The sequence below is a fragment of the Mesoplodon densirostris genome, chromosome X (assembly GCF_025265405.1).
Source record: "Mesoplodon densirostris isolate mMesDen1 chromosome X, mMesDen1 primary haplotype, whole genome shotgun sequence".
Lineage (NCBI taxonomy): Eukaryota > Metazoa > Chordata > Mammalia > Artiodactyla > Ziphiidae > Mesoplodon > Mesoplodon densirostris.
The window spans coordinates 59,521,049-59,543,232 of NC_082681.1; the positions used below are offsets into that span (position 1 = coordinate 59,521,049).

The 22,184-nt window shown below is 34.2% G+C and overlaps 1 protein-coding gene across 6 annotated transcripts in view; it reads right to left on the reverse strand.

The window, feature by feature from the left end:
• Nucleotides 1-2,246: 2,246 nt before the first annotated feature.
• PCDH11X (protocadherin 11 X-linked) overlaps nt 2,247-22,184 on the reverse strand; it is a 717,733-nt gene continuing 697,795 nt past the window's right edge. For 5 of the 6 annotated variants that reach the window (XM_060086712.1, XM_060086710.1, XM_060086709.1 and 2 more), the window contains one exon: nt 2,247-2,929. In XM_060086712.1, coding sequence (XP_059942695.1) covers nt 2,247-2,929 — 683 coding nt within the window. The remainder of the gene's footprint in view (nt 2,930-22,184) is intronic. The other variant, XM_060086711.1, reaches the window with a different exon arrangement.

The following is a 22,184-nucleotide window of genomic DNA, read 5'->3' on the forward strand; positions in this document are numbered from 1 at the left end:
TTTTCATTAATATTGATAGTAACTATTCATACTACTGACATTATTTAATAGTCTTTCAGTTTCTCTTTTTTATCTCTTTTTCATTTATTTCTTTTTGTGTGTGTAGATCTTAACTAATAATGTGGAGAGGAAAATGTAGAAATAACTAAAAAATAAAAATAAAAAAATTCTCACATTATCTTTGCAAGCTTTAGAGGAAAAAACATTCTAAAATTGACTGGAAGCACGGATTTTGTCATTCTAGGTTTCTTTATCTTCCCCAGGTATAAAATCTTCATTAACCATAGCAAGAAGAATACCAACACATATACGTCATCATATTTCAATATCTTCACTTTCAAACATCATCAGTCCTTCAGGACTCACATGCATCTGGAATACCAGGATGCTCCAAATCCCTTTGAATATAACAAACACAAATGAGGAAAAAAATCAGTAATACTAATTAAGTTGACATTTCAGTAATTAAACTCTAGTAGTTAAAAGTTAAGAAGTTCTACACACCAAATCAGATATGATTTAAAGAGCTTCATAGTGGGAACAATATATTCTCAAAACGCTACGTAACCTGCTGGGCACATGAAGAGAAGCTTTCTCAACATTCAATGGAAACTTTCACCAATGAAACTATACATTTACCACAGTTTATAATACAACATTTACACACAGTTTAATCATAAATTACATATCTTCAAGTTACACATTACAAAGTCTACATCTAATTTAAGCAAGAAGAAATATTCACTCCCCCCCACACCGCAACTAAAACATCAATTGTCTCTTGGTTTAGTGTAATACTGAAATAAATATTTTCAGTTTTGTTATGGATGAAAATTAAGTTGATGGCGTTTCTGTAAATTGATAAAATGTGCACATAGAAGACCACGGACAGTTAAAAGGACAAAAAATAAAATAAAGAACAGACAACAGAAGGAAACTAATGTTCCCTAGGAATACTCATGTATTCTTTGCTTAGAATGACATATATTGTTTCATATATGAGATTTTGTTGGTTTATTTTTGTGTGTGTGTGTGTGTTATTGGGGTATTTCTTTTCGACCCCAAGAGGCAGTCATGAACCCCATTTCTCCCTCTGAACATCTCCTTAAAATTATATACTGTAACACATTTGATGTAGATTTATAATTATGTCTCTTGAAAAGTTCCTTCCTGACTATCATCTTGTTATCAATGGTTTTCTTCAGTAGTTTGAGCTAGAATGATAAAAATCCCTTAGTCTTATAGGTTTAGTATGTAGTTTTATCTACAGTTATGTTTATTTTAATTAGGAGTTGAATACATCCACCTTCTTTATTATTTTCTAAGCTGTTATATACAAATTTCAGAAGATAAAGAACCAATTAATAATGGAATATAGGCTCAATATGACAGATACAACATGATTTCTGATGCACTTTACACTAAACTACAAAGATAAATTTAACACAAAAAGAAAGAGGCCCTTTTTAGCAAATAATTGCCTAATTTGGGCACAGTTATTGCACTTCAGTGTCTCGAACTCTACTGAAGAGTAGAGAAATAGGTTATAGACATAAATCTGTACAGTTTTTATAAGTTCTTTACTGAAAAAATATATACAAATTATAACAACAATATATTCTTAAAATAAAGGTAGAAAACATAAAAAATACAGAGAGAGACAAAAAAATATAAGAGATATTTCCACTCCCTATTGGTCATTTTTGAAGAAAAACTAATAACAAAAAAGTGGAGACAACAACAAATATCAAACGAAAAGACAAACAAAAATGCTACCATACTTAAACCTTCTACCATTGTCTAAACAAAAGTTTAGATAGAATAAACATACCCTTGGAAAATCAGATATTTGTTAGCTTTACATTAACTATGTACTGGGTCCACAAAAAACAGAATGGAAAAAAATCAGTAATATTGCACATGTTGGTAAAAATAAATGAAAAAATACAGTGCACCAGAAATAATATATACTATATATTAATATCTGCCATGATAAGCCTTTCTGTACAAAAGACTGTGACATTTTTTTCAATTTCTTTTATTTTTAAACACACACTCTGAGTTAATCAAATTGTAAATTTATTTTTAACTTTTGACTAAGGGTCTAGCTCTAGACTGGATTCTGGTATCGGTTTCTATTTACATAGCTATTTACAAATCTAACAATTTGAAGTATTCATTGAAATTGGATCTTAAACTTCGATTATATACATCCTGTTGGAAAATGTGAAGTAGCCGTTTTAGTTTTATAAAGGATGTTCTTCCATAATGGGAGAATCTCCCCTAGAGGGTCTGGCCTGCTGCCCTGGAGTGAAGGTTGTCAAGGGAATGACTTTAATTGAATCATCACTAGGATGAAGTCTTTCAGACATGGCGTAAAACTGAGATCTTGTACTACCTTGTGCTGCCTGATCAAGAGAAAGTAGTCCATCAGGACCAGCACCTTGCCCCCATCCTTGCTGCAGACTGATTGGTGGTTGTGAGGGGCTGCGATGGAGGGCAGCAGCCTGTGGCAGAGGAGGGCTGCAGTGGATGGCAGCAGCCTGTGCCAGGGGAGGGCTGTAGCGGATGGCAGAGGCCTGTGCTGGTGGAGGGCTGTGGTGAAGACCAGTAGCCTGTGCTAGAGGTGGGCTGTGGTGCAGAGTGGAGGTCTGTGCTGGTGGAGGGCTGTGGCACAGTGCAATAGCCTGGGTCACTGGCGGACTGTGGCAGAGCGCAACAGTCTGTGTCACTGGAGGGTTGCGCCGGCGAAGAGTGGTCTGCGTCAGGGGTGGGCTGTGGCACAGAGCAGAGGTCTGTGCCTGTAAAGGGCTGGAATGGGTTAGAGAAGCTGGCATCCAGCAGGCATCAGAGTGGCCCAAGATGAGACATTCTTGAGTGCAGTTGTCAGAGGCCTCTTCCACGGTTGGTTGAACAGTTATTTCTGCAGCTGTTAGGGTGGGAAACAAATGACAAAATTTATGTTTCAAAAGCATATGTTTAATAGATACTTAAAATAAATCATATTGTTATAGGAACATTTAATAATCTATATATAAATGCATCAGAGACTTCTAATATTTTCACAATTATACTTGATTTGTCAAGAAATAATTCCTACAGTAATATAAATAGCCAGGAGTGGGAGGATGGCATTTCATTTCTATAATCAGGATACTTTGGTTTAGTCTCCCAAATGTAGATATTTTAAATTGTGTTTGTGACTGTGAATGGAAGCTGTGGTCATTGATCTCTACACACAAGTCAGTTGAAATATGGTCCTAACACAAAGAGACGACATGAGTGAAACCAGTCACAGAATGGTAAATGGAAAAACCAGTCACAGAAACATGTAATTAACTAACCAATTATAGCTAACGGTTTGGTTAAGAATCTAATTAATTAATCTGAGAATAAATCTAAGAATCAATTAGGTTAACTTGGAAACATAGCTTATTGAACTCTAAGATATGCCTTTTAGTTTCAAGAATGAAATATAGCTATAATTATCTTAGAGACAATTGATTTCTGTAATCCTCATTTTCTGAAATCATGGCAAATCAGTTTAGCAACAATGAATTACAGATCCAAAATACTTAGCTCTAAACTACAATATTTTTAAAAACTCCTTTATAAGATTTCTGTAACACTTTCAAATGCCCATAGGTATCAAATATTAATAAGTATACCATACAAAGACTAGCCAAGTAAAGATAGAGTAGGTATATCAATATAAAAGTTGACTTTAGAGCAAAGAATGCTACTAACGATAGTGAAGGATATTACATCATGACTTTTTTTTTAAAAAGGTCATTTCTCTAAGAAGACATAACAATCCTAAAAGTTAAAAGTAGAATTCATGTTCCTATAAGTCCTCAACAGGATACAGAGTCCAGGTACTGTCATTATCCTATCACACTTAAAACCAAAGAATAGTATATATCAGAAGTGATTCTCATTAATAAGACTAATTTTCTCCATTAGATAACCATTTCCTTTTCTTCATTTAGAAGGCACTTTAAAAATGTCTCTATGATATTAACATTTAAAATATTCTATATTTTTGCACAATTATATTTGAGAAGTATTTGGGAAGGTAGAGCTTTATATATTTGGGGTGACATTAAATCATAAAAGCATGCATGGAAATATATGAACATACATACAACTATACTTTAAAACAAAATTTAATTTCCTCCATCAGAAAAGCAACTGATCTGGCAGCTTTAAATTTTACAACAAAAGAATACATCATAATTTCAACATTGAGTTATTTGCCTCTTTATGATGAGGAAACAGATACCAAGTCATTTTCACTGAAATATATGATTTATAGAAACTCCTTTTTTAACAGTTTTATTGAGATATAATTCACATGCCATAAAGTTCACTCATTTAAAGTGAATAATACAATGGTTTTTAGTATATTCACATAGTTGTGCAACTATCACCACAATCAATTTTGGGACATCCTTATCAGTCCCAAAAGAAACCTGGTATACATTAGCAGTCACTGGCCACTTCTCCCCAAATTCCACAGCCCTAAGCGACCATTAATCTACCTTTTTCTTCTATAGATTTGCCTATTCTAGGCATGTGATATAAGTGGAATCCTTTAAATGAAGTCTCTTGTGACTGGCCTGTTTCATTTAGCATAATGTTTTTAAGGTTCACCCATGTTGTAGCATGTATCAGCACTTCAATTCTTTTTTTATTGCTCAAGATTACACTTTGTATGATTATACCACATTTTATTTATCCACATCAGTTGATGGACATTTGGGTTGTTTTCACTTTTTGGTTATCATGAGTAATGCTGTTATCAACATTGTATAAAAGTTTTTTGGTAAACACAGTTATTCATTTATCTTGGGAGTGTACCTATGTATGGAGTTGCTGAGTCATATGGCAACTCTATGTTTTGCAGATTTTGGTAAGTATTGTTTTGAATCTGAGGATCAATTTGTGAAGTATTGAACTTTAACAGTATTAAATCTTCCTGTCTTTGAACATGGGATGTCTTTCCACTTATTTATATCTTTAATTTATTTCAATAGTTATTTCAAAATTTTCAGAGTAAAAACCTTGCACTTCTTTTCTTGAATTTGCTCTTAAGTATTTTATTCCATTGCAAATAGAATTGTTTTCCTAATTTCTTTTTTGGAACGTTTATTGCTAGAGTATAAAAATACACTTGATTTATATATATTGCTCTTAAAGCCTGTAACACTGCTGAGCTTGATTAGTTTTAATAGGTTTTTAGTGGATTTTGTAGGATTTTCTGTATACAAGATCATATCATCTGCATATAGGGATAGTTTTGCTTCATTCTTTGCAGTATTAATGCCTTTTATATATGTTTTGTCTAATTGCCCTGGCTCAAACCTCCAGTATAATGTTTAAAAGCAGTGATGAAAGCAGACATCCTATGTCTTATTCCTGATACTAGGGGAAAACAGAGTATTTCACCATTAAAGTAGTTTCTAATTTCTCTTGTGATTTCTTCTTTGACCAATTGATTATCTAGGAGTGTGTGGTTTAATTTTCCCATACCTGTTAACTTTCCAAATTTCTTTCTTTTATTTCTAATTTTGTTCCATTGTGGCCAGAGAATATATTCTGTGTGAATGCATTTCTTTCAATTTATTGAGACTTGTTTTATAGTGTAGCATATAGTCTATCATGTACAATGCTGCATGTGCACATGAGGAGACTATGTATTCTGCTCTTATTGGCTGGAGTGTTCTGCAGATGTCTGTTAGGTCTAATTGATTTAGAGTCCTGATCACTTCTTCTATTTCCTCTGTGGTCCCTTACATGGTTATTCTTTCTATTATAGAAAGTGGAATATTGAAATCTCCAACTATTATTAATGAATTGTCTATTTCTCCCTTCAACTATGTCAGTTTTTGCTTCATGATTTTTAGAGCACTGTTGTTAGATGCATATATGTTTATAATTGTTATATCTTCCTGATTATTTGACCATTCTATCATGAAAAAATATCCCTCTTTATCTCTAGCAACATTTTTAAAGTTTTTTCTAATTTAAATAAGTTTGATATTAGTGTAGTCACTCTATCATGATTTCTGTGTGCATGATATAACTTTTCCATTATTTCATAATTAATCTATCAGTATCTTTGAAACTAAGGCCTGCATCCTATAGGCATACATTTGGATTTCATTTTTTAATTCAGTGTTACAATTCTTCTTTGTTTGGGGTTTCTAATCAATTCATTTTCAATGTTATTATTGATATAGTAGATTTATATTTACCATTTTACTTTTTGTTTTCTATGTGTTTCATGTCTTTTTCTGTTCCTCTATTCCTCCTTTACTGCTTCTTCTGCATTAGGTGAATGCTTTCTAGTTTAATATTGTAATTCCTTTAATGATTTTTGGCTACATATGTATATATAGTATATAGTGTATATAATGTTACATGTAAATATGTATATTTATTTATACACACATATGTGCACACGTGTCTGTGTATGCCATTCTTTTACTGGTCTTTAGATTGTGTGGTCTTAACTTATTACAATTACTTCAGATTTATTATACATTAATTCCAGTGAGATATAGAAATATTACTCCTATATATCTATATTTGCTCTCCTCTTTATTGTGCCATTTATATATATATATATATATATATATATATATATATATAAAACACATATGTATGTACAAATTCAATATATCGTTATAATTATTACTTTATGTATTATTTGTTTTAATTAAGCTGAAACAAGAATGGGAGTGCAAGTTTTATAAATAATTATCAACTATTTTTTACTAACCTTCTTTTTTTATTTTTTTTATTTTTTATTTTTTAATTTTTTTAACTTTTTGCTTTATAACAAATTAAATCAGTTATACATATACATATGTTCCCATATCCCCTCGCTTTTGCGTCTCCCTCCGACCCTCCCTATCCCACCCCTCCAGGCGGTCACAAAGAACCGAGCTGATCTCCCTGTGCTATGCGGCTGCTTCCCACTAGCTATCTACCTTACATTTGGTAGTGTATATATGTCCATGCCGCTCTTTCACTTTGTCAAAGCTTACCCTTCCCCCTCCCCATATCCTCAAGTCCATTCTCTAGTAGGTCTGTGTCTTTATTCCTGTCTTACCCCTATGTTTTCATGACATTTTTTTTCTTAAATTCCATATATATGTGTCAGCATACAGTATTTGTCTTTCTCTTTCCCACTTACTTCACTCTGTATGACAGACTCTAGGTCCATCCACCTCATTACAAATAGCTCAATTTCATTTCTTTTTATGGCTGAGTAATATTCCATTGTATATATGTGCCACATCTTCTTTACCCATTCATCCGATGATGGACACTTAGGTTGTTTCCATCTCTGGGCTATTGTAAATAGGGCTGCTATGAACATTTTGGTGCATGTCTCTTTTTGAATTATGGTTTTCTCAGGGTATATGCCCATTAGTGGGATTGCTGGGTCATATGGTAGTTCTATTTGTAGTTTTTTAAGGAACCTCCATACCGTTCTCCATAGTGGCTGTACCAATTCACATTCCCACCAGCAGTGCAAGAGTGTTCCCTTTTTTCCACACCCTCTCCAGCATTTATTGTTTCTAGATATTTTGAGGATGGCCATACTGACTGGTGTGAGATGATATCTCATTGTAGTTTTGATTTGCATTTCTCTGATGAGTAAAGATGTTGAGCATCCTTTCATGTGTTTGTTGGCAGTCTGTATATCTTCTGTGGAGAAATGTCTATTTAGGTCTTCTGCCCATTTTTGGATTGGGTTGTTTGTTTTTTTGTTATTGACCTGCATGAGCTGCTTATAAATTTTGGAGATTAATCCTTTGTCAGTGGCTTCATTTGCAAATATTTTCTCCCATCCTGAGGGTTGTCTTTTGGTCTTATTTATGGTTTCCGTTGCTGTGCAAAAGCTTTGAAGTTTCATTAGGTACCATTTCTTTATTTTTGTCTTTATTTCCATTTCTCTAGGAGGTGGGTCAAAAAGGATCTTGCTGTGATTTATGTCATAGAGTGTTCTGCCTATGTTTTCCTCTAAGAGTTTGATAGTGTCTGGCCTTACATTTAGGTCTTTAATCCATTTTGAGCTTATTTTTGTGTATGGTGTTAAGGAGTGATATAATCTCATACTTTTACATGTCCCTGTCCAGTATTCCCAGCACCACTTATTGAAGAGACTGTCGTTTCTCCACTGTACATTCCTGCCTCCTTTACCAAAGATAAGTTGGCCATATGTGCGTGGGTTTATCTCTGGGCTCTCTATCCTGTTCCATTGATCTATCTTTCTGTTTTTGTGCCAGTACCATACTGTCTTGATTACTGTAGCTTTGTAGTATAGTCTGAAGTCAGGGAGCCTGATTCCTCCAGCTCCATTTTTCGTTCTCAAGATTGCTTTGGCTATTCGGGGTCTTTTGTGTTTCCATACAAATTGTGAAATTTTTTGTTCTAGTTCTGTGAAAAATGCCAGTGGTAGTTTGATAGGGATTGCATTGAATCTGTAGATTGCTTTGGGTAGTAGAGTCATTTTCACAATGTTGATTCTTCCAATCCAAGTGCATGGTACATCTCTCCATCTATTTGTATCATCTTTAATTTCTTTCATCAGTGTCTTATAATTTTCTGCATACAGGTCTTTTGTCTCCTTAGGTAGGTATATACCTAGATATTTTATTCTTTTTGTTGCAATGGTAAATGGGAGTGTTTCCTTGATTTCACTTTCAGATTTTTCATCATTAGTATATAGGAATGCCAGAGATTTCTGTGCATTAATTTTGTATGCAGCAACTTTACCAAATTCATTGATTAGCTCTAGTAGTTTTCTGGTAGCATCTTTAGGATTCTCTATGTATAGTATCATGTCATCTGCAAACAGTGACAGCTTTACTTCTTCTTTTCCGATTTGGATTCCTTTTATTTCCTTTTCTTCTCTGATTGCTGTGGCTAAAACTTCCAAAACTAGGTTGAATAAGAGTGGTGAGAGTGGGCAACCTTGTCTTGTTCCTGATCTTAGTGGAAATGGTTTCAGTTTTTCACCATTGAGGACGATGCTGGCTGTGGGTTTGTCATATATGGGCTTTATTATGTTGAGGAAAGTTCCCTCTATGCCTACTTTCTGCAGGGTTTTTATCATAAATGGGTGTTGAATTTTGTCGAAATCTTTCTCTGAATCTATTGAGATGATCATATTATTTTTCTCCTTCAATTTGTTGATATGGTGTATCACGTTGATTGATTTGCGTATATTGAAGAATCCTTGCATTCCTGGAATAAACCCCACTTGACAATGGTGTATGATCCTTTTAATGTGCTGTTGGATTCTGTTTGCTAGTATTTTGTTGAGGATTTTTGCATCTATGTTCATCAGTGATATTGGCCTGTAGTTTTCTTTCTTTGTGACATCCTTGTCTGGTTTTGGTATCAAGGTGATGGTGGTCTTGTATAATGAGTTTGGGAGTGTTCCCCCCTCTGCTATATTTTGGAAGGGTTTGAGAAGGATAGGTGTTAGCTCTTCTCTAAATGCTTGATAGAATTCGCCTGTGAAGCCATCTGGTCCTGGGCTTTTGTTTGTTGGAAGATTTTTTATCACAGTTTCAATTTCAGTGCTTGTGATTGGTCTATTCATATTTTCTATTTCTTCCTGATTCAGTCTTGGCAGGTTGTGCATTTCTAAGAATTTGTACATTTCTTCCAGGTTGTCCATTTTATTGGCATAGAGTTGCTTGTAGTAATCTCTCATGATCTTTTGTATTTCTGCAGTGTCAGTTGTTACTTCTCCTTTTTCATTTCTAATTCTATTGATTTGAGTCTTCCCCCTTTTTTTCTTGATGAGTCTGGCTAATGGTTTATCAATTTTGTTTATCTTCTCAAAGAACCAGCTTTTAGTTTTATTGATCTTTGCTATCGTTTCCTTCATTTCTTTTTCATTTATTTCTGATCTGATCTTTATGATTTCTTTCCTTCTGCTAAGTTTGGGGTTTTTTTGTTCTTCTTTCTCTAATTGCTTTAGGTGCAAGGTTAGGTTGTTTATTTGAGATGTTTCCTGTTTCTTAAGGTGGGATTGTATTGCTATAAACTTCCCTCTTAGAACTGCTTTTGCTGCATCCCATAGGTTTTGGGTCATTGTGCCTCCATTGTCATTTGTTTCTAGGTATTTTTTAATTTCCTCTTTGTTTTCTTCAGTGATCACTTCGTTATTAAGTAGTGTATTGTTTAGCCTCCATGTGTTTGTATTTTTTACAGCTCTTTTCCTGTAATTGATATCTAGTCTCATAGCATTGTGGTCAGAAAAGATACTTGATACAATTTCAATTTTCTTAAATTTACCAAGGCTTGATTTGTGACCCAAGATATGATCTATCCTGGAGAATGTTCCATGAGCACTTGAGAAAAATGTGTATTCTGTTGTTTTTGGATGGAATGTCCTATAAATATCAATTAAGTCCATCTTGTTTAATGTATCATTTAAAACTTGTGTTTCCTTATTTATTTTCATTTTGGATGATCTGTCCATTGGTGAAAGTGGGGTGTTAAAGTCCCCTACTATGATTGTGTTACTGTCAATTTCTCCTTTTATGGCTGTTAGTATTTGCCTTATGTATTGAGGTGCTCCTATGTTGGGTGCATAAATATTTACAATTGTTATATCTTCTTCTTGGATCGATCCCTTGATCATTATGTAGTGTCCTTCTTTGTCTCTTCTAATAGTCTTTATTTTAAAGTCTATTTTGTCTGATATGAGAATTGCTACTCCAGCTTTCTTTTGGTTTCCATTTGCATGGAATATCTTTTTCCATCCCTTTACTTTCAGTCTGTATGTGTCTCTAGGTCTGAAGTGGGTCTCTTGTAGACAGCATATATATGGGTCTTGTTTTTGTATCCATTCAGCCAATCTGTGTCTTTTGGTGGGAGCATTTAGTCCATTTACATTTACGGTAATTATCGATATGTATGTTCCTATTCCCATTTTCTTAATTGTTTTGGGTTCGTTATTGTAGGTCTTTTCCTTCTGTTGTGTTTCTTGCTTAGAGAAGTTCCTTTAGCATTTGTTGTAAACCTGTTTTGTTGGTGCTGAACTCTCTCAGCTTTTGCTTGTCTGTGAAGGTTTTAATTTCTCCATCAAATCTGAATGAGATCCTTGCTGGGTAGAGTAATCTTGGTTGCAAGTTTTTCTCTTTCATCACTTTAATTATGTCCTGCCACTCCCTTCTGGCTTGTAGAGTTTCTGCTGAGAGATCAGCTGTTATCCTGATGGGGATTCCTTGTGTGTTATTTGTTGTTTTTGCCTTGCTGCTTTTAATATGATTTCTTTGTGTTTAATTTTTAACAGTTTGATTAGTATGTGTCTTGGCGTATTTCTCCTTGGATTTATTCTATATGGGACTCTCTGTGCCTCCTGGACTTGATTAACTATTTCCTTTCCCATATTAGGGAAGTTTTCAACTATAATCTCTTCAAATATTTTCTCAGTCCCTTTCTTTTTCTCTTCTTCTTCTGGAACCCCTATAATTCGAATGTTGGTGCGTTTAATGTTGTCCCAGAGGTCTCTGAGACTGTCCTCTGTTCTTTTCATTCTTTTTTCTTTATTTTGCTCTGCAGCAGTTATTTCCACTATTTTATCTTCCACCTCACTTATCCGTTCTTCTGCCTCAGTTATTCTGCTATTGATCTCATCTAGAGTATTTTTCATTTCATTTATTGTGTTTTTAATCGATGCTTGATTCATCTTTAGTTCTTCTAGGTCCTTGTTAACTGTTTCTTGCATTTTGTCTATTCTATTTCCAAGATTTTGGATCTGGGAAATAGAATCTTGGATCATCTTTACCATCATTATTCTGAATTCTTTTTCAGGTAGACTCCCTATTACCTCTTCATTTGTTAGGTCTGTTGAGTTTTTATCTTGCTCCTTCTCCTGCTGTCTGTTTTTCTGTCTTCTCATTTTGCTTATGTTACTGTGTTTGGGGTCTCCTTTTTGCAGACTGCTGGTTCGTAGTTCCCGTTGTTTTTGGTGTCTGTCCCCAGTGGCTAAGGTTGGTTTAGTGGGTTGTGTAGGCTTCCTGTTGGAGGGGAGTAGTGCCTGTGTTCTGGTGGATGAGGCTGGATCTTGTCTTTCTGGTGGGCAGGTCCACGTCTGGTGGTGTGTTTTGGGGTGTCTCCGGACTTTTTATGATTTTAGGCCACCTCTCTGCTAATGGGTGGCATTGTGTTCCTGTCTTGCTAGTTGTTTGGCATAGGGTGTCCAGCACTGTAGCTTGCTGGTCGTTGAGTGAAGCTGGGTGCTGGTGTTGAGATGGAGATCTCTGGAAGATTTTCGCCATTTGATATTATGTGGAGCTGGGAGGTCTCTTGTGGACCAGTGTCCTGAAGTTGGCTCTCCCACCTAAGGGGCACAGCACTGACTCCTGGCTCCTCAATTTGGGATGATTTGTTGTCTATTCATGTATTCCACAGATGCAAGGTACATCAGGTTGATTGTGGAGCTTTAATCCGCTGCTTCTGAGGCTGCTGGGAGAGGTTTCCCTTTCTTTTCTTTGTTCTCACAGCTCCTGGGTCTCAGCTTTGGATTTGGCAACGCCTCTGCATGTAGGTCGCCGGAGGGCGACTGTTCTTCACTCAGACAGGACAGGGTTAAAGGAGCAGCCTCTTCGGGGACTCTGGCTCACTCAGGCCAGGCAGGAGGGAGGGTCACGGAGTGCGGGTTGAGCCTGCAGCGGCAGAGGTCGGCGTGACGTTGCACCAGCCCGAGGCGCGCCGTGCGTTCTCCCAGGGAAGCCCCCTTGGATCCCGGGACCCCGGCAGTGGTGGGCTGCACAGGCTCCCGGAAGGGCAGTGTGGACAGTGACCTGCGCTCGCACACAGGCTTCTTGGCAGTGGCAGCAGCAGCCCCAGCATCCCACGCCCGTCACTGGGCTCCTCACTTTCAGTCGTGACTCGCGCCTGTCTGTGGAGCCCCTTTAAGCAGCGCTCTTAATCCCCTCTCCTCGCGCACCAGGAAACCACGAGGGAAGAAAAAGTCTCTTGCCTCTTCGGCAGCTCCAGAGTTTTCCCGGACTCCCTGCCGGCCAGCCGTGGCACACTAGCCCCCTTCAGGCTGAGTTCTCGCCGCCAGTCCCAGTCCTCTCCCTGCACTCTGACCGAAGCCCGAGCCTCAGCTTCCAGTGCCGCCCGCCCTGACGGGTGAGCAGACAAGCCTCTCGGGCTGGTGAGTGCCACTTGGCACTGATCCTCTGTGCGGGAATCTCTCCGCTTTGCCCTACCCTGGTATGTGGGGAGTTTCTTGCCATTTGGGAGGTCTGGGGTCTTCTGCCAGCATTCAGTAGGTGTTCTGTAGGAGTTGTTCCACGTGTAGCTGTATTTCTGGTGTATCCGTGGGGAGGAAGGTGATCTCCGCGTCTTACTCTTCTGCTATCTTACCTGGAAGTCTAACCTTCTTTTCTGCCATTTCTGGTTCTCTTCATTTGTTCGCTTGTTTCTGTGTATTTTGACTTACCATCTGATGTTGTTTTGTTACTCCAATTCAATTTTGCTCCTACCCACCCCTTTTATGCTGTTATTTTCATATATGTGTGTGTGTGTGTGTGTATATATATATATGTATAAATTATATATATATATATATATATAATTTTAATAATGCTGTTGTCAATGCATGTGTACAATTATATTTGAGCCCGTTTCAGTTGTTTGGGGTATATATCCAAGGATGAAATTACTAGGTTATATGGTAATTCTATATTTAATTTTGTGTGGGATCACCATACATCTTCTATAGCAGCTGCACCATTTTATATTCCCACCAGCAATACACAAGCGTTCCAATTTCTCCACATTCCCCTTGAAACTTGTTATTTTCTGTATGTGTGTGTTTGTGTTTTTAATAACTGCCATCCTAATATGTGTGAAGTAGCATCTCACTGTGGTTTTGATTAGCACTTCCCTAATGACTAGTGACATGCAGCACCTTTTCGTGTGTTTATTGGCTATCTGTATACTGCATTTGGAGAAATGTCTTTTCAAGTTTTTTGCTCATTTTTAAACTGGGTTGTTTGAGTGTTTGTTTTGGTGTTGTTAGAATTCTCTTTATATTCTGGATATCAGTCCCATATCAGATATATGATTTGCAAATATTTTCTCCCATTCTGTGTGTTTCCTTTTTATTCTGTTGACAGGATCCTTTGTTGTACAAAAGTTTTTAATTTTGACACAGCCCAACTTATCTTTTTTTTTTTATTGCTTTTGTTTTTGGTGTCATACCCAAGAAAACTTGCCAAATCCAATGTCATAAAGTTTTTCCCCATATTTTTTCTTGTAAGATTTTTATAGTTTTAGCTTTTACATTTAAGCCTTTGATCCATTTTGAGTTAAATTTTGTATATGGTATATGGTAAGGGTGCAACTTCATTCTTTTGCAAGTGGATATCCAGTTTTCCCAGCACTATTTGTTGTCTTCTAGTTGTTTAATGGCAGCCATTCATATTGTCTCTTCTTCTCAAAAGATCTATTTCTATTTATTTAAACAAGCATCTTTCAAGTTTTAGAAGTCTAATTTATTAGGAACCATCCACCTTCTGAATTCACTTGCTGTCACTCTGTCTCTGGTTAAGCATTAACTTTACCAAGTGAAATCAATAATTTCCTACTGGATAGCTTTCATCCATTGAGAATAAAACAAAGCATGCTAAGAATTGAATTCAATGCTAACATTTTGACTAACAAAATTAGAGAGTTCTTGAAAACTTGGGAAATTAAGTAACAAATACATACAGAATTGAAGAAAAATTAGAAAGCCGAAAGGTAAGGGCTTTTAAAAAAATTCATTATGCATATAAAATATTGTAGTGGTTTTCACATTTGACAGATTTTCTGAAGAATTTGGAAACTAGTTGACACACAATATTTTAGATGGACAGATGATATTTCACATAAAGTGCTTCCAAAAAATGTGATGGAACAATGTAATATTATTGTTCAAATGATATTTATTATAAAATATAGGTAATTAAGTACATCTCTAGAGCTTCTCTCAAAAATTCATGTTGACAATAATCCAAAACATCTTTTTTAAATTTTCTCACTTAACTCTAATTGACTTATAGTGGATAAACCACTTAAGTATTAATTGAATAGAGACTCTGTCAATTTGGTAGCAGAGTTTTAATAAATAACCAGAAACATTGATATTATTTGTCCTTAAAAAAACTCTGTCCTGTCCTTTAAGTAATGGGTATTGTTATAGTTAGTAACATTCATGACTTGAATAAAACCTATTCACAAGCTACAACAAACAGAAAACATATATCCAGAGTTACTAAATGTAATTATACCCAATTAGATAAACAGGAGATTGTTCACAGTATGTGTGTGTGTGTGTGTAAAATTTATAAACAGTCACGTTTTTAGCTAAATGTTTTTAATCTCAGAATTCAGAATACCTTGGTGAAAATCCTAGTTTTAATTAAAACAAGTTTTGTAATAAACGTCATTGTTGTATCTCTAAGTGCATAAAAATCCACCAACTACTAGAGAATCAATATTAAATAAAAGCACAAAAACAGAAGTGTAATTAATATTCTAAGAGTTTCTATTTGAATGAATGTTACTAAAATATTCTTTTAAGCATATATTTTTTTAGTGGGCTATACAGTCTCCCTTAATACTATCAATACAATTTAAGTAACTTAATGAACTATTTCCCAAAGAGAGAGTACAAGTCAAGCACAGATTAACTCAGTGCAAGTTCAGAATAGCATTCATTGTGAATTAGTGGAGTTCAAATTAATTACACTTAAAACAACATTATCTGAGGGCTTCTGTAACTCATTAAAAACATTTAACTTTGAAGAAATAAATATTCTTCCTAGGGAAATATATTATTCTTGTAAAGCACCAAAATACCCTTTGGATATCACAGTAATTTTCTATAGGGAAAATGTGATGTAGTCATATTGTTGATCATTTTATCATGTTGAAAACTCAACTTGAACTAAAGTTATGAGTCAAGTGATGACCAATATTCTGCCAATATGCACTTCAATCGAGTATACTGGGAAAATGGAATATATAACAGGGTAATAAAAATATCTATAAAGAATATATTGCAAAGGAGACAGACCCAATATCTCTCTTTGGAAATCACTTACAAGAGAACTGTTACCATCTTCAGTTGTTGAGAAGGAGTGAGGAAAAATGACAGAATATTTAAATATATTTTTAACACAATGAAATTAAGATCACTCTTAGAGTGTAATTCATCTGTTTTGTCTCAGAAAGAAAATGTGCTCTTATGAGGTTAAATAAATTCATTTGGATATTATTTTCCTTTGTTCTAAATGCTTACACTTATATGACCTTTAAATTGCTTTTGAGAACTATCTGTTAACTCATATTTATTTAATTGGCTGATATATATATTTCGAGAAATAGAGGAACAAATTCCAGTCTTTCAGAATTCATATAACAAGTTCATAGATGTGATTAAATGTGCTCTGGTGATGCTCCCTATCATTCTCTAGCCTTTATCATTTTGAAGACAAATGCATATTTTATAGACATTTTCCTTAGTGCTATTCCAAAACTTAATAGAATGCTCATTATACAGAAATCTCCAAACTGTTCCATTTAATATATCTGTTAAACTCTGATAGCAAATTACACGTGATAGAGTTCTTATACCGATCATTTGATTAGTTTTCAAAGCTGACCTCTCATGAAAAATGATGTGATATTGTTATAAATTTGCTTTGGTCTTTCTTCCTCTTGCTCTTTCAGAAGCTTCCCAATTGTACCACTGAAAATTTTCAGTGTCATGTTTTAGGGGAATACTGCATTGTAACTGATACATTTATTTCAGCAAATAATTTTTACTGCCCTCAATTGTTCATCATTTGGTCTTCCCAAGTGAATAACTGGGAAATTTATGACTTGCCTAATGGGTTGACAGTTCAGAGTTCGGTTTAATGTGGTCCAAATGCCTAGTAAAGTTATTTAGGACATTCAACTCAGATTTTCACTTTTTATTTAAAGTTTTGTGAGATTTAAAGTTCCCCTAATATTGTTGAAGATAATCTGTTGCAACTTGATACCTTCAATCTATTCATGTAACTGGACTAGTCAGAGTAGCAAAAGGACACACTAGAAACAAATATGATAAGATGAGTGATCCTATTTTCACCTGACATCTCTCCAGTATCAACTGAGACTTGTTGGGAGCAAATTGAGTAAAGTTACCATCACCAAAATAATAATTTGGGCCAATATGAGTAAGCAAACATCTGGAAATAGGTGGGGTTGGAAAGCTTACTATGAAAATATCATTAGAGTTGGTTACCTTATAGCTACAAATATATCTATAATTTTTTATGCTAATAAATTGTTTATTCCACATCAGACCTTTAATCAATCCATGGTTCCATAATCATATATTAGTTCTGAATTTAGACTACCCAGAGTTTTATTCCTATATAACTTAAAGTCTAAATTAGTTACCTAGCTTAACAAAGAGCAGGTTTTAAATTAAGCAAATTCTTAATATTAACAACATAGGATTGCATTTAGAGTAAAATGATGAAAGAAGCAAAATTCTCACACAACAAAACTGTCTATAATTATACAGATACTTTTCATATTTCAAAACACTGCAAATACATGAAGACATAGCTCACAATATCAACAACCATCAAACAATGAGAAGTGACTTTCATTTGCTATAACATTTCTGATTAATCAACAAGTGTAGCAGTTTTTATGTTATCAGGTTATTGGGACCTCAGTGAAACAATGGTGACAACCTTACACTGGTTCAGTTAACAATAGTCACTAAGAAGAGTCTTCCTTTCTCCTTTAAAAGTAGTATTTGATGAAAATAACAATTCAAACCTGGTAAAAGAAGAAAATCTTCGGAATTACCACAGCAGCCAAAAATAATCTCATGGATCATATCACTGAATAAATTTTGTTTCATATCTACCTGCAATACTTTGAAATAATTAAAACTTATTTGTTAATATTAATTGATATACTTTAATAAAATGAGCTGTGATATCTTTCATTTCAAAATTCTGTGACATATTCTGCATCATGTGACTGTAAAATATTTTAAACACCCAAATCTATGCAAAACTAAGACAGAATGCAAGTAAATGCCAAATTTTTAATTACTTTATTATTTTATATTTTATCATATTGAAATAGTGCACACATACTTGATGAAGAGGTAATGACACTTTGATGCAAAACATTATCATGCTAGGAGTGTTGTGATGCAAAGTATACTTCACAAAGCACTAATTGTACTTGGCTTTTGAAATTGGAAAGTAAAACATTTTCATTTTCTTCTGGGGGATTAGCAGAGAATATTTTTATTATTCTTTAAAACTTTGATTTATAGCATGAACTTAATATCTACAAGTCCAAAGCAGAACAAGGCCATTACCATAGTGTGACTTTTAATTTTTTTAGTTTAACGAAGAATCTATCAGACTTATAGATTCTTTTGGAAGATGGAAAAAGGGACTTTGGGTCTATGGGCACAGACACTATGAAAAACATACAGAATTATTAATGACCAATAAATGTAGCCAATGCCTTTCATCCAATAATCTTGGCCTATTTGTGCTAATGAAGTGGGCTTGGTAGTAAATATTGCTATTCTATAAAGCAAGAAGCCTGTGTTTATTTAGACTGGGAAAACTGGGACACACCTGCCTTGTGTAAGAACTCACTTGGCAAAATCTTCACACTTCAGTTTTAACCCATTTTTTGAATATATCTTACAAGAAATCAAAATTGTTCTCTCCACTTAAAAATTAATAATGCTACCATTATGAACTTCCCTTATTATAAATTCTGGGAGTTTCTTACAAGCATGCTAGGTCCTTTGAATAATGAGATTTTTTAGAACACTGAATCATTAATAATAAATGCTGTCCAGTGTATCTGTTAACAAAGGCTATTACAGTTAAACATGTTAATATACATTATTACAGAGACTCATAGGTGACTATAAACACAAAATCAGTCATGATATTTTGGGATTATTTGGGGAAATATTTGTTCATAAATTTACTACTAGTTACTTATTCAAGAACTATATTTTGCAAAAGCAGTAGTTAATATTATTGCTTCTAGGCCTTTTGGCTAAGATCAAGTGAAGAGTTAATTTTAGTGACTAAAGAGATATGTGATCAATTAATTTATATTTTAAAATGTAATTGATAGTTTTTAAAATATGCCATTTAATTACGCCTTTCAACACAATCTACAGTATTGATGCCTTTGACTTTGACATAAAGAATAGGAAGTACAAGAAAAAAATATATTCAAAGGTACTGAAAAAGTACCATTTCATGCTTATTAAAAAAACAAACTAAGTCTGTCATATATAATACTATGTAATGCTGTTAAAAGATATACATTGAAAGAAAATTCAGATTTCTAAATTACTTTGGACATTCCGTTTAAGTAATTTTGTTTCTATAAAATTGATTTTTATACTGAAAATATATACAACAGAGAAAGTGTGAGATACTACTCTCATCATTGCTAGCCATTTACAATCTGAAGAAGAGAAAGGATTTCTTCCCCTAATGATGCTCTTTGAATAGGGCACTAATAAGAGCAAGGATAAACAGTAGTGGCACCAGATATTCCCACTGTTGGGATCACCTCTAGGTTATTCTAAGCTAGGATTTGGAAATGTCAAAGTATATAATGAAACAAATGTGAAAACATTTATTCTATGGTAACTTTGAATAAATTGATTCAAATGTGAGAGAAGTCATGCAAACTTTCTCTAGTGGAAATATTCTTACCCCTGTTACAATGTTTATGAACTATTACCCATAATATAGGTGGGTATGAATTAACCATTTGGGATTCAGTATTACATACTACTTGAATGCAATTTTCAATAAATTCTAACTTACCTCAGCCAAACATTATGCATGTGAGCATTTATTCAGTATTTTGTATTTTAGTCAAACTCAATATGTTCCTGGTGTCATTAAGCTGATTGTCTTTGAGCAAGAGAGAAGAAAAAATTGTTGCTTTTATTTTTTGAAACAGAGAATGCCTGGTACTTGCTTTTCTATTTGTGCTTGTATTGATTTGCATATTCTTTAGAGGTAGGTCATTGAAAACACAATGCTTTATATAATTTTACATTAATAATGCAAGTACATTTAATTGGTCAAGAGATAAAGCTAATTGCTTGTTTTTATTAATGCAGATATCATAACTGTACTGTAAATGACATATGAAGATTTTTTTCAAATTGCTGTTTTTAGAAATGGCAACTGGTGCTCCAGTTGTATTCGGCATACTATAGATTCAATATTTTTGATCTGTACAAATTTATATCTGTTTTGTAATGAGGAGCATTAGAATGTTTGTACAGATATAAGATAGACAAGCATTAATCAAATTTAGTCTAATGAACTATAACTAGGATATTTGAACTGCAGACAACCTGTATTTGCATTACTCTGTACAAGATTTCAAAGGTAAGTGTATGTGCTATAAAAAAATATAGAGAATCATAGAGACGGTGTTCATTTAAACAACAATCTTTCTTCACAGCAAACTAAAGTTAAATTAACAATACAGATAAACTGTTATAATGTAATAGACTAATCATATATTTCTTACAAAGTGGCTGAAGATATGGACAAAAAAATAAGATTTCTTAAAATGTACTTAATAGAAATATATGTATGTAATTTGTGAATGACAGCCAATTTAACTACTCCATTTAAGAGGAAGATGATAAATAAGGCATAGGTTGTGTGTGTGTGTGTGTGTGTGTGTGTGTGTGTGTGTGTAAAATAGGGAGGATGTTATTGTGGTGGCCATGGAAGAGAGAGCACAATATCCATAGAGGTCTGGGGACGACAGAAATGAGTGAAGAAAAGGAGAGATATAGGTACAGGGAGATTTGCAGGGAGCTAGTGTGAACAGTCCTTTGGACAGTTAATTGGAACCTTAAGTGAAGAGGAAGGCCCTGGAGGCAGTACTCTTTCTCAGTTGAGGGAAATGAACCGAAAATGATCCCTGATAAATGGCCTCGGAAATAGATGAGATGTGTTCACTGTATGTAGGCTGGCAGATTAAGATAGAATATAAAGCAACATTCCCTGAATTAAGCAGCATACTTATTTCAATACATTTTTCCTAAAGTTGCTTTTCCTCACTATTAACCTGTGTCCTCCCCCACATACGGATTTTATTGCACATACATACACAACTTAAGTGCAATTCAGTACATACACATGAACTTTCTTTTACTAAGAAAGGAAGAAAGGATTAACCTCATATTCTTATTCTATTTTTAACTCATTAAGTTTTCTAGTGATTCAGTTGCACGTAGGCTGTAAAGATTGACCTGCATTTATTCACTATAACAACAAAACTTACTATATTACTGGGGTGAATTACAAAGATATATTTCTAAATTTTAAAGAAACCATGAATTCCCAGGAAATACTTCATTCCCTTATATGTATCTCACATTTTATATATTATTAGATTTGTTTTGCTAATATTTTAAAAGGACATTGTGCTTATATTCATGAGGAATATTGTTTGTAGTTTTTTATTCTTTTATTTTTATTTCATACTGTCTTTTCCTGGTTTTTGGTGTCAGAATAATGCTGGTCCCTTAAATGAGTTGTAAAACATTCCTTCTTGTATTTTTTTAAAAAGTCTGTCTAGAATTGTTATTCTTTCTTCCTCAAACATTTTTGAAAATTCACCTTGAGACTCTCTGGGCTTGATATTTTCTTTGTGGGAAGATTTTCAGCAAAAAATGTAAATTCCTTTTATAGATATAGAACTGTTCAGATTATATATTTTCTTCTTGGGAGAGTTTGATAACTTGTGTCTTTCAAGGAATTTGTTTATTTCTTCTAAGTTGTTCAATTTGTTGGAAAAACGTTGTGCTTAACTATTCTCTTATTTTTTACTATCTGTAGGATCTTTGGAGATGGCTCCCTTTTATTTCCTGATATTGATTGATTGATTTTTGTTCCCTAACTTTTTTCTTGGTTGCTTTAGCAAGGGGTATATCAGTTTTATTAAAGTTTTCAAAGGACAAGTTTTGACTTGTTCATTTTCATTAATGTTTGTTTTCTATTTTGTTGGGTTATGCTTTTTTCTTTATTACTTCCTTCTACTTACTTTGGGTTTACTTTGTA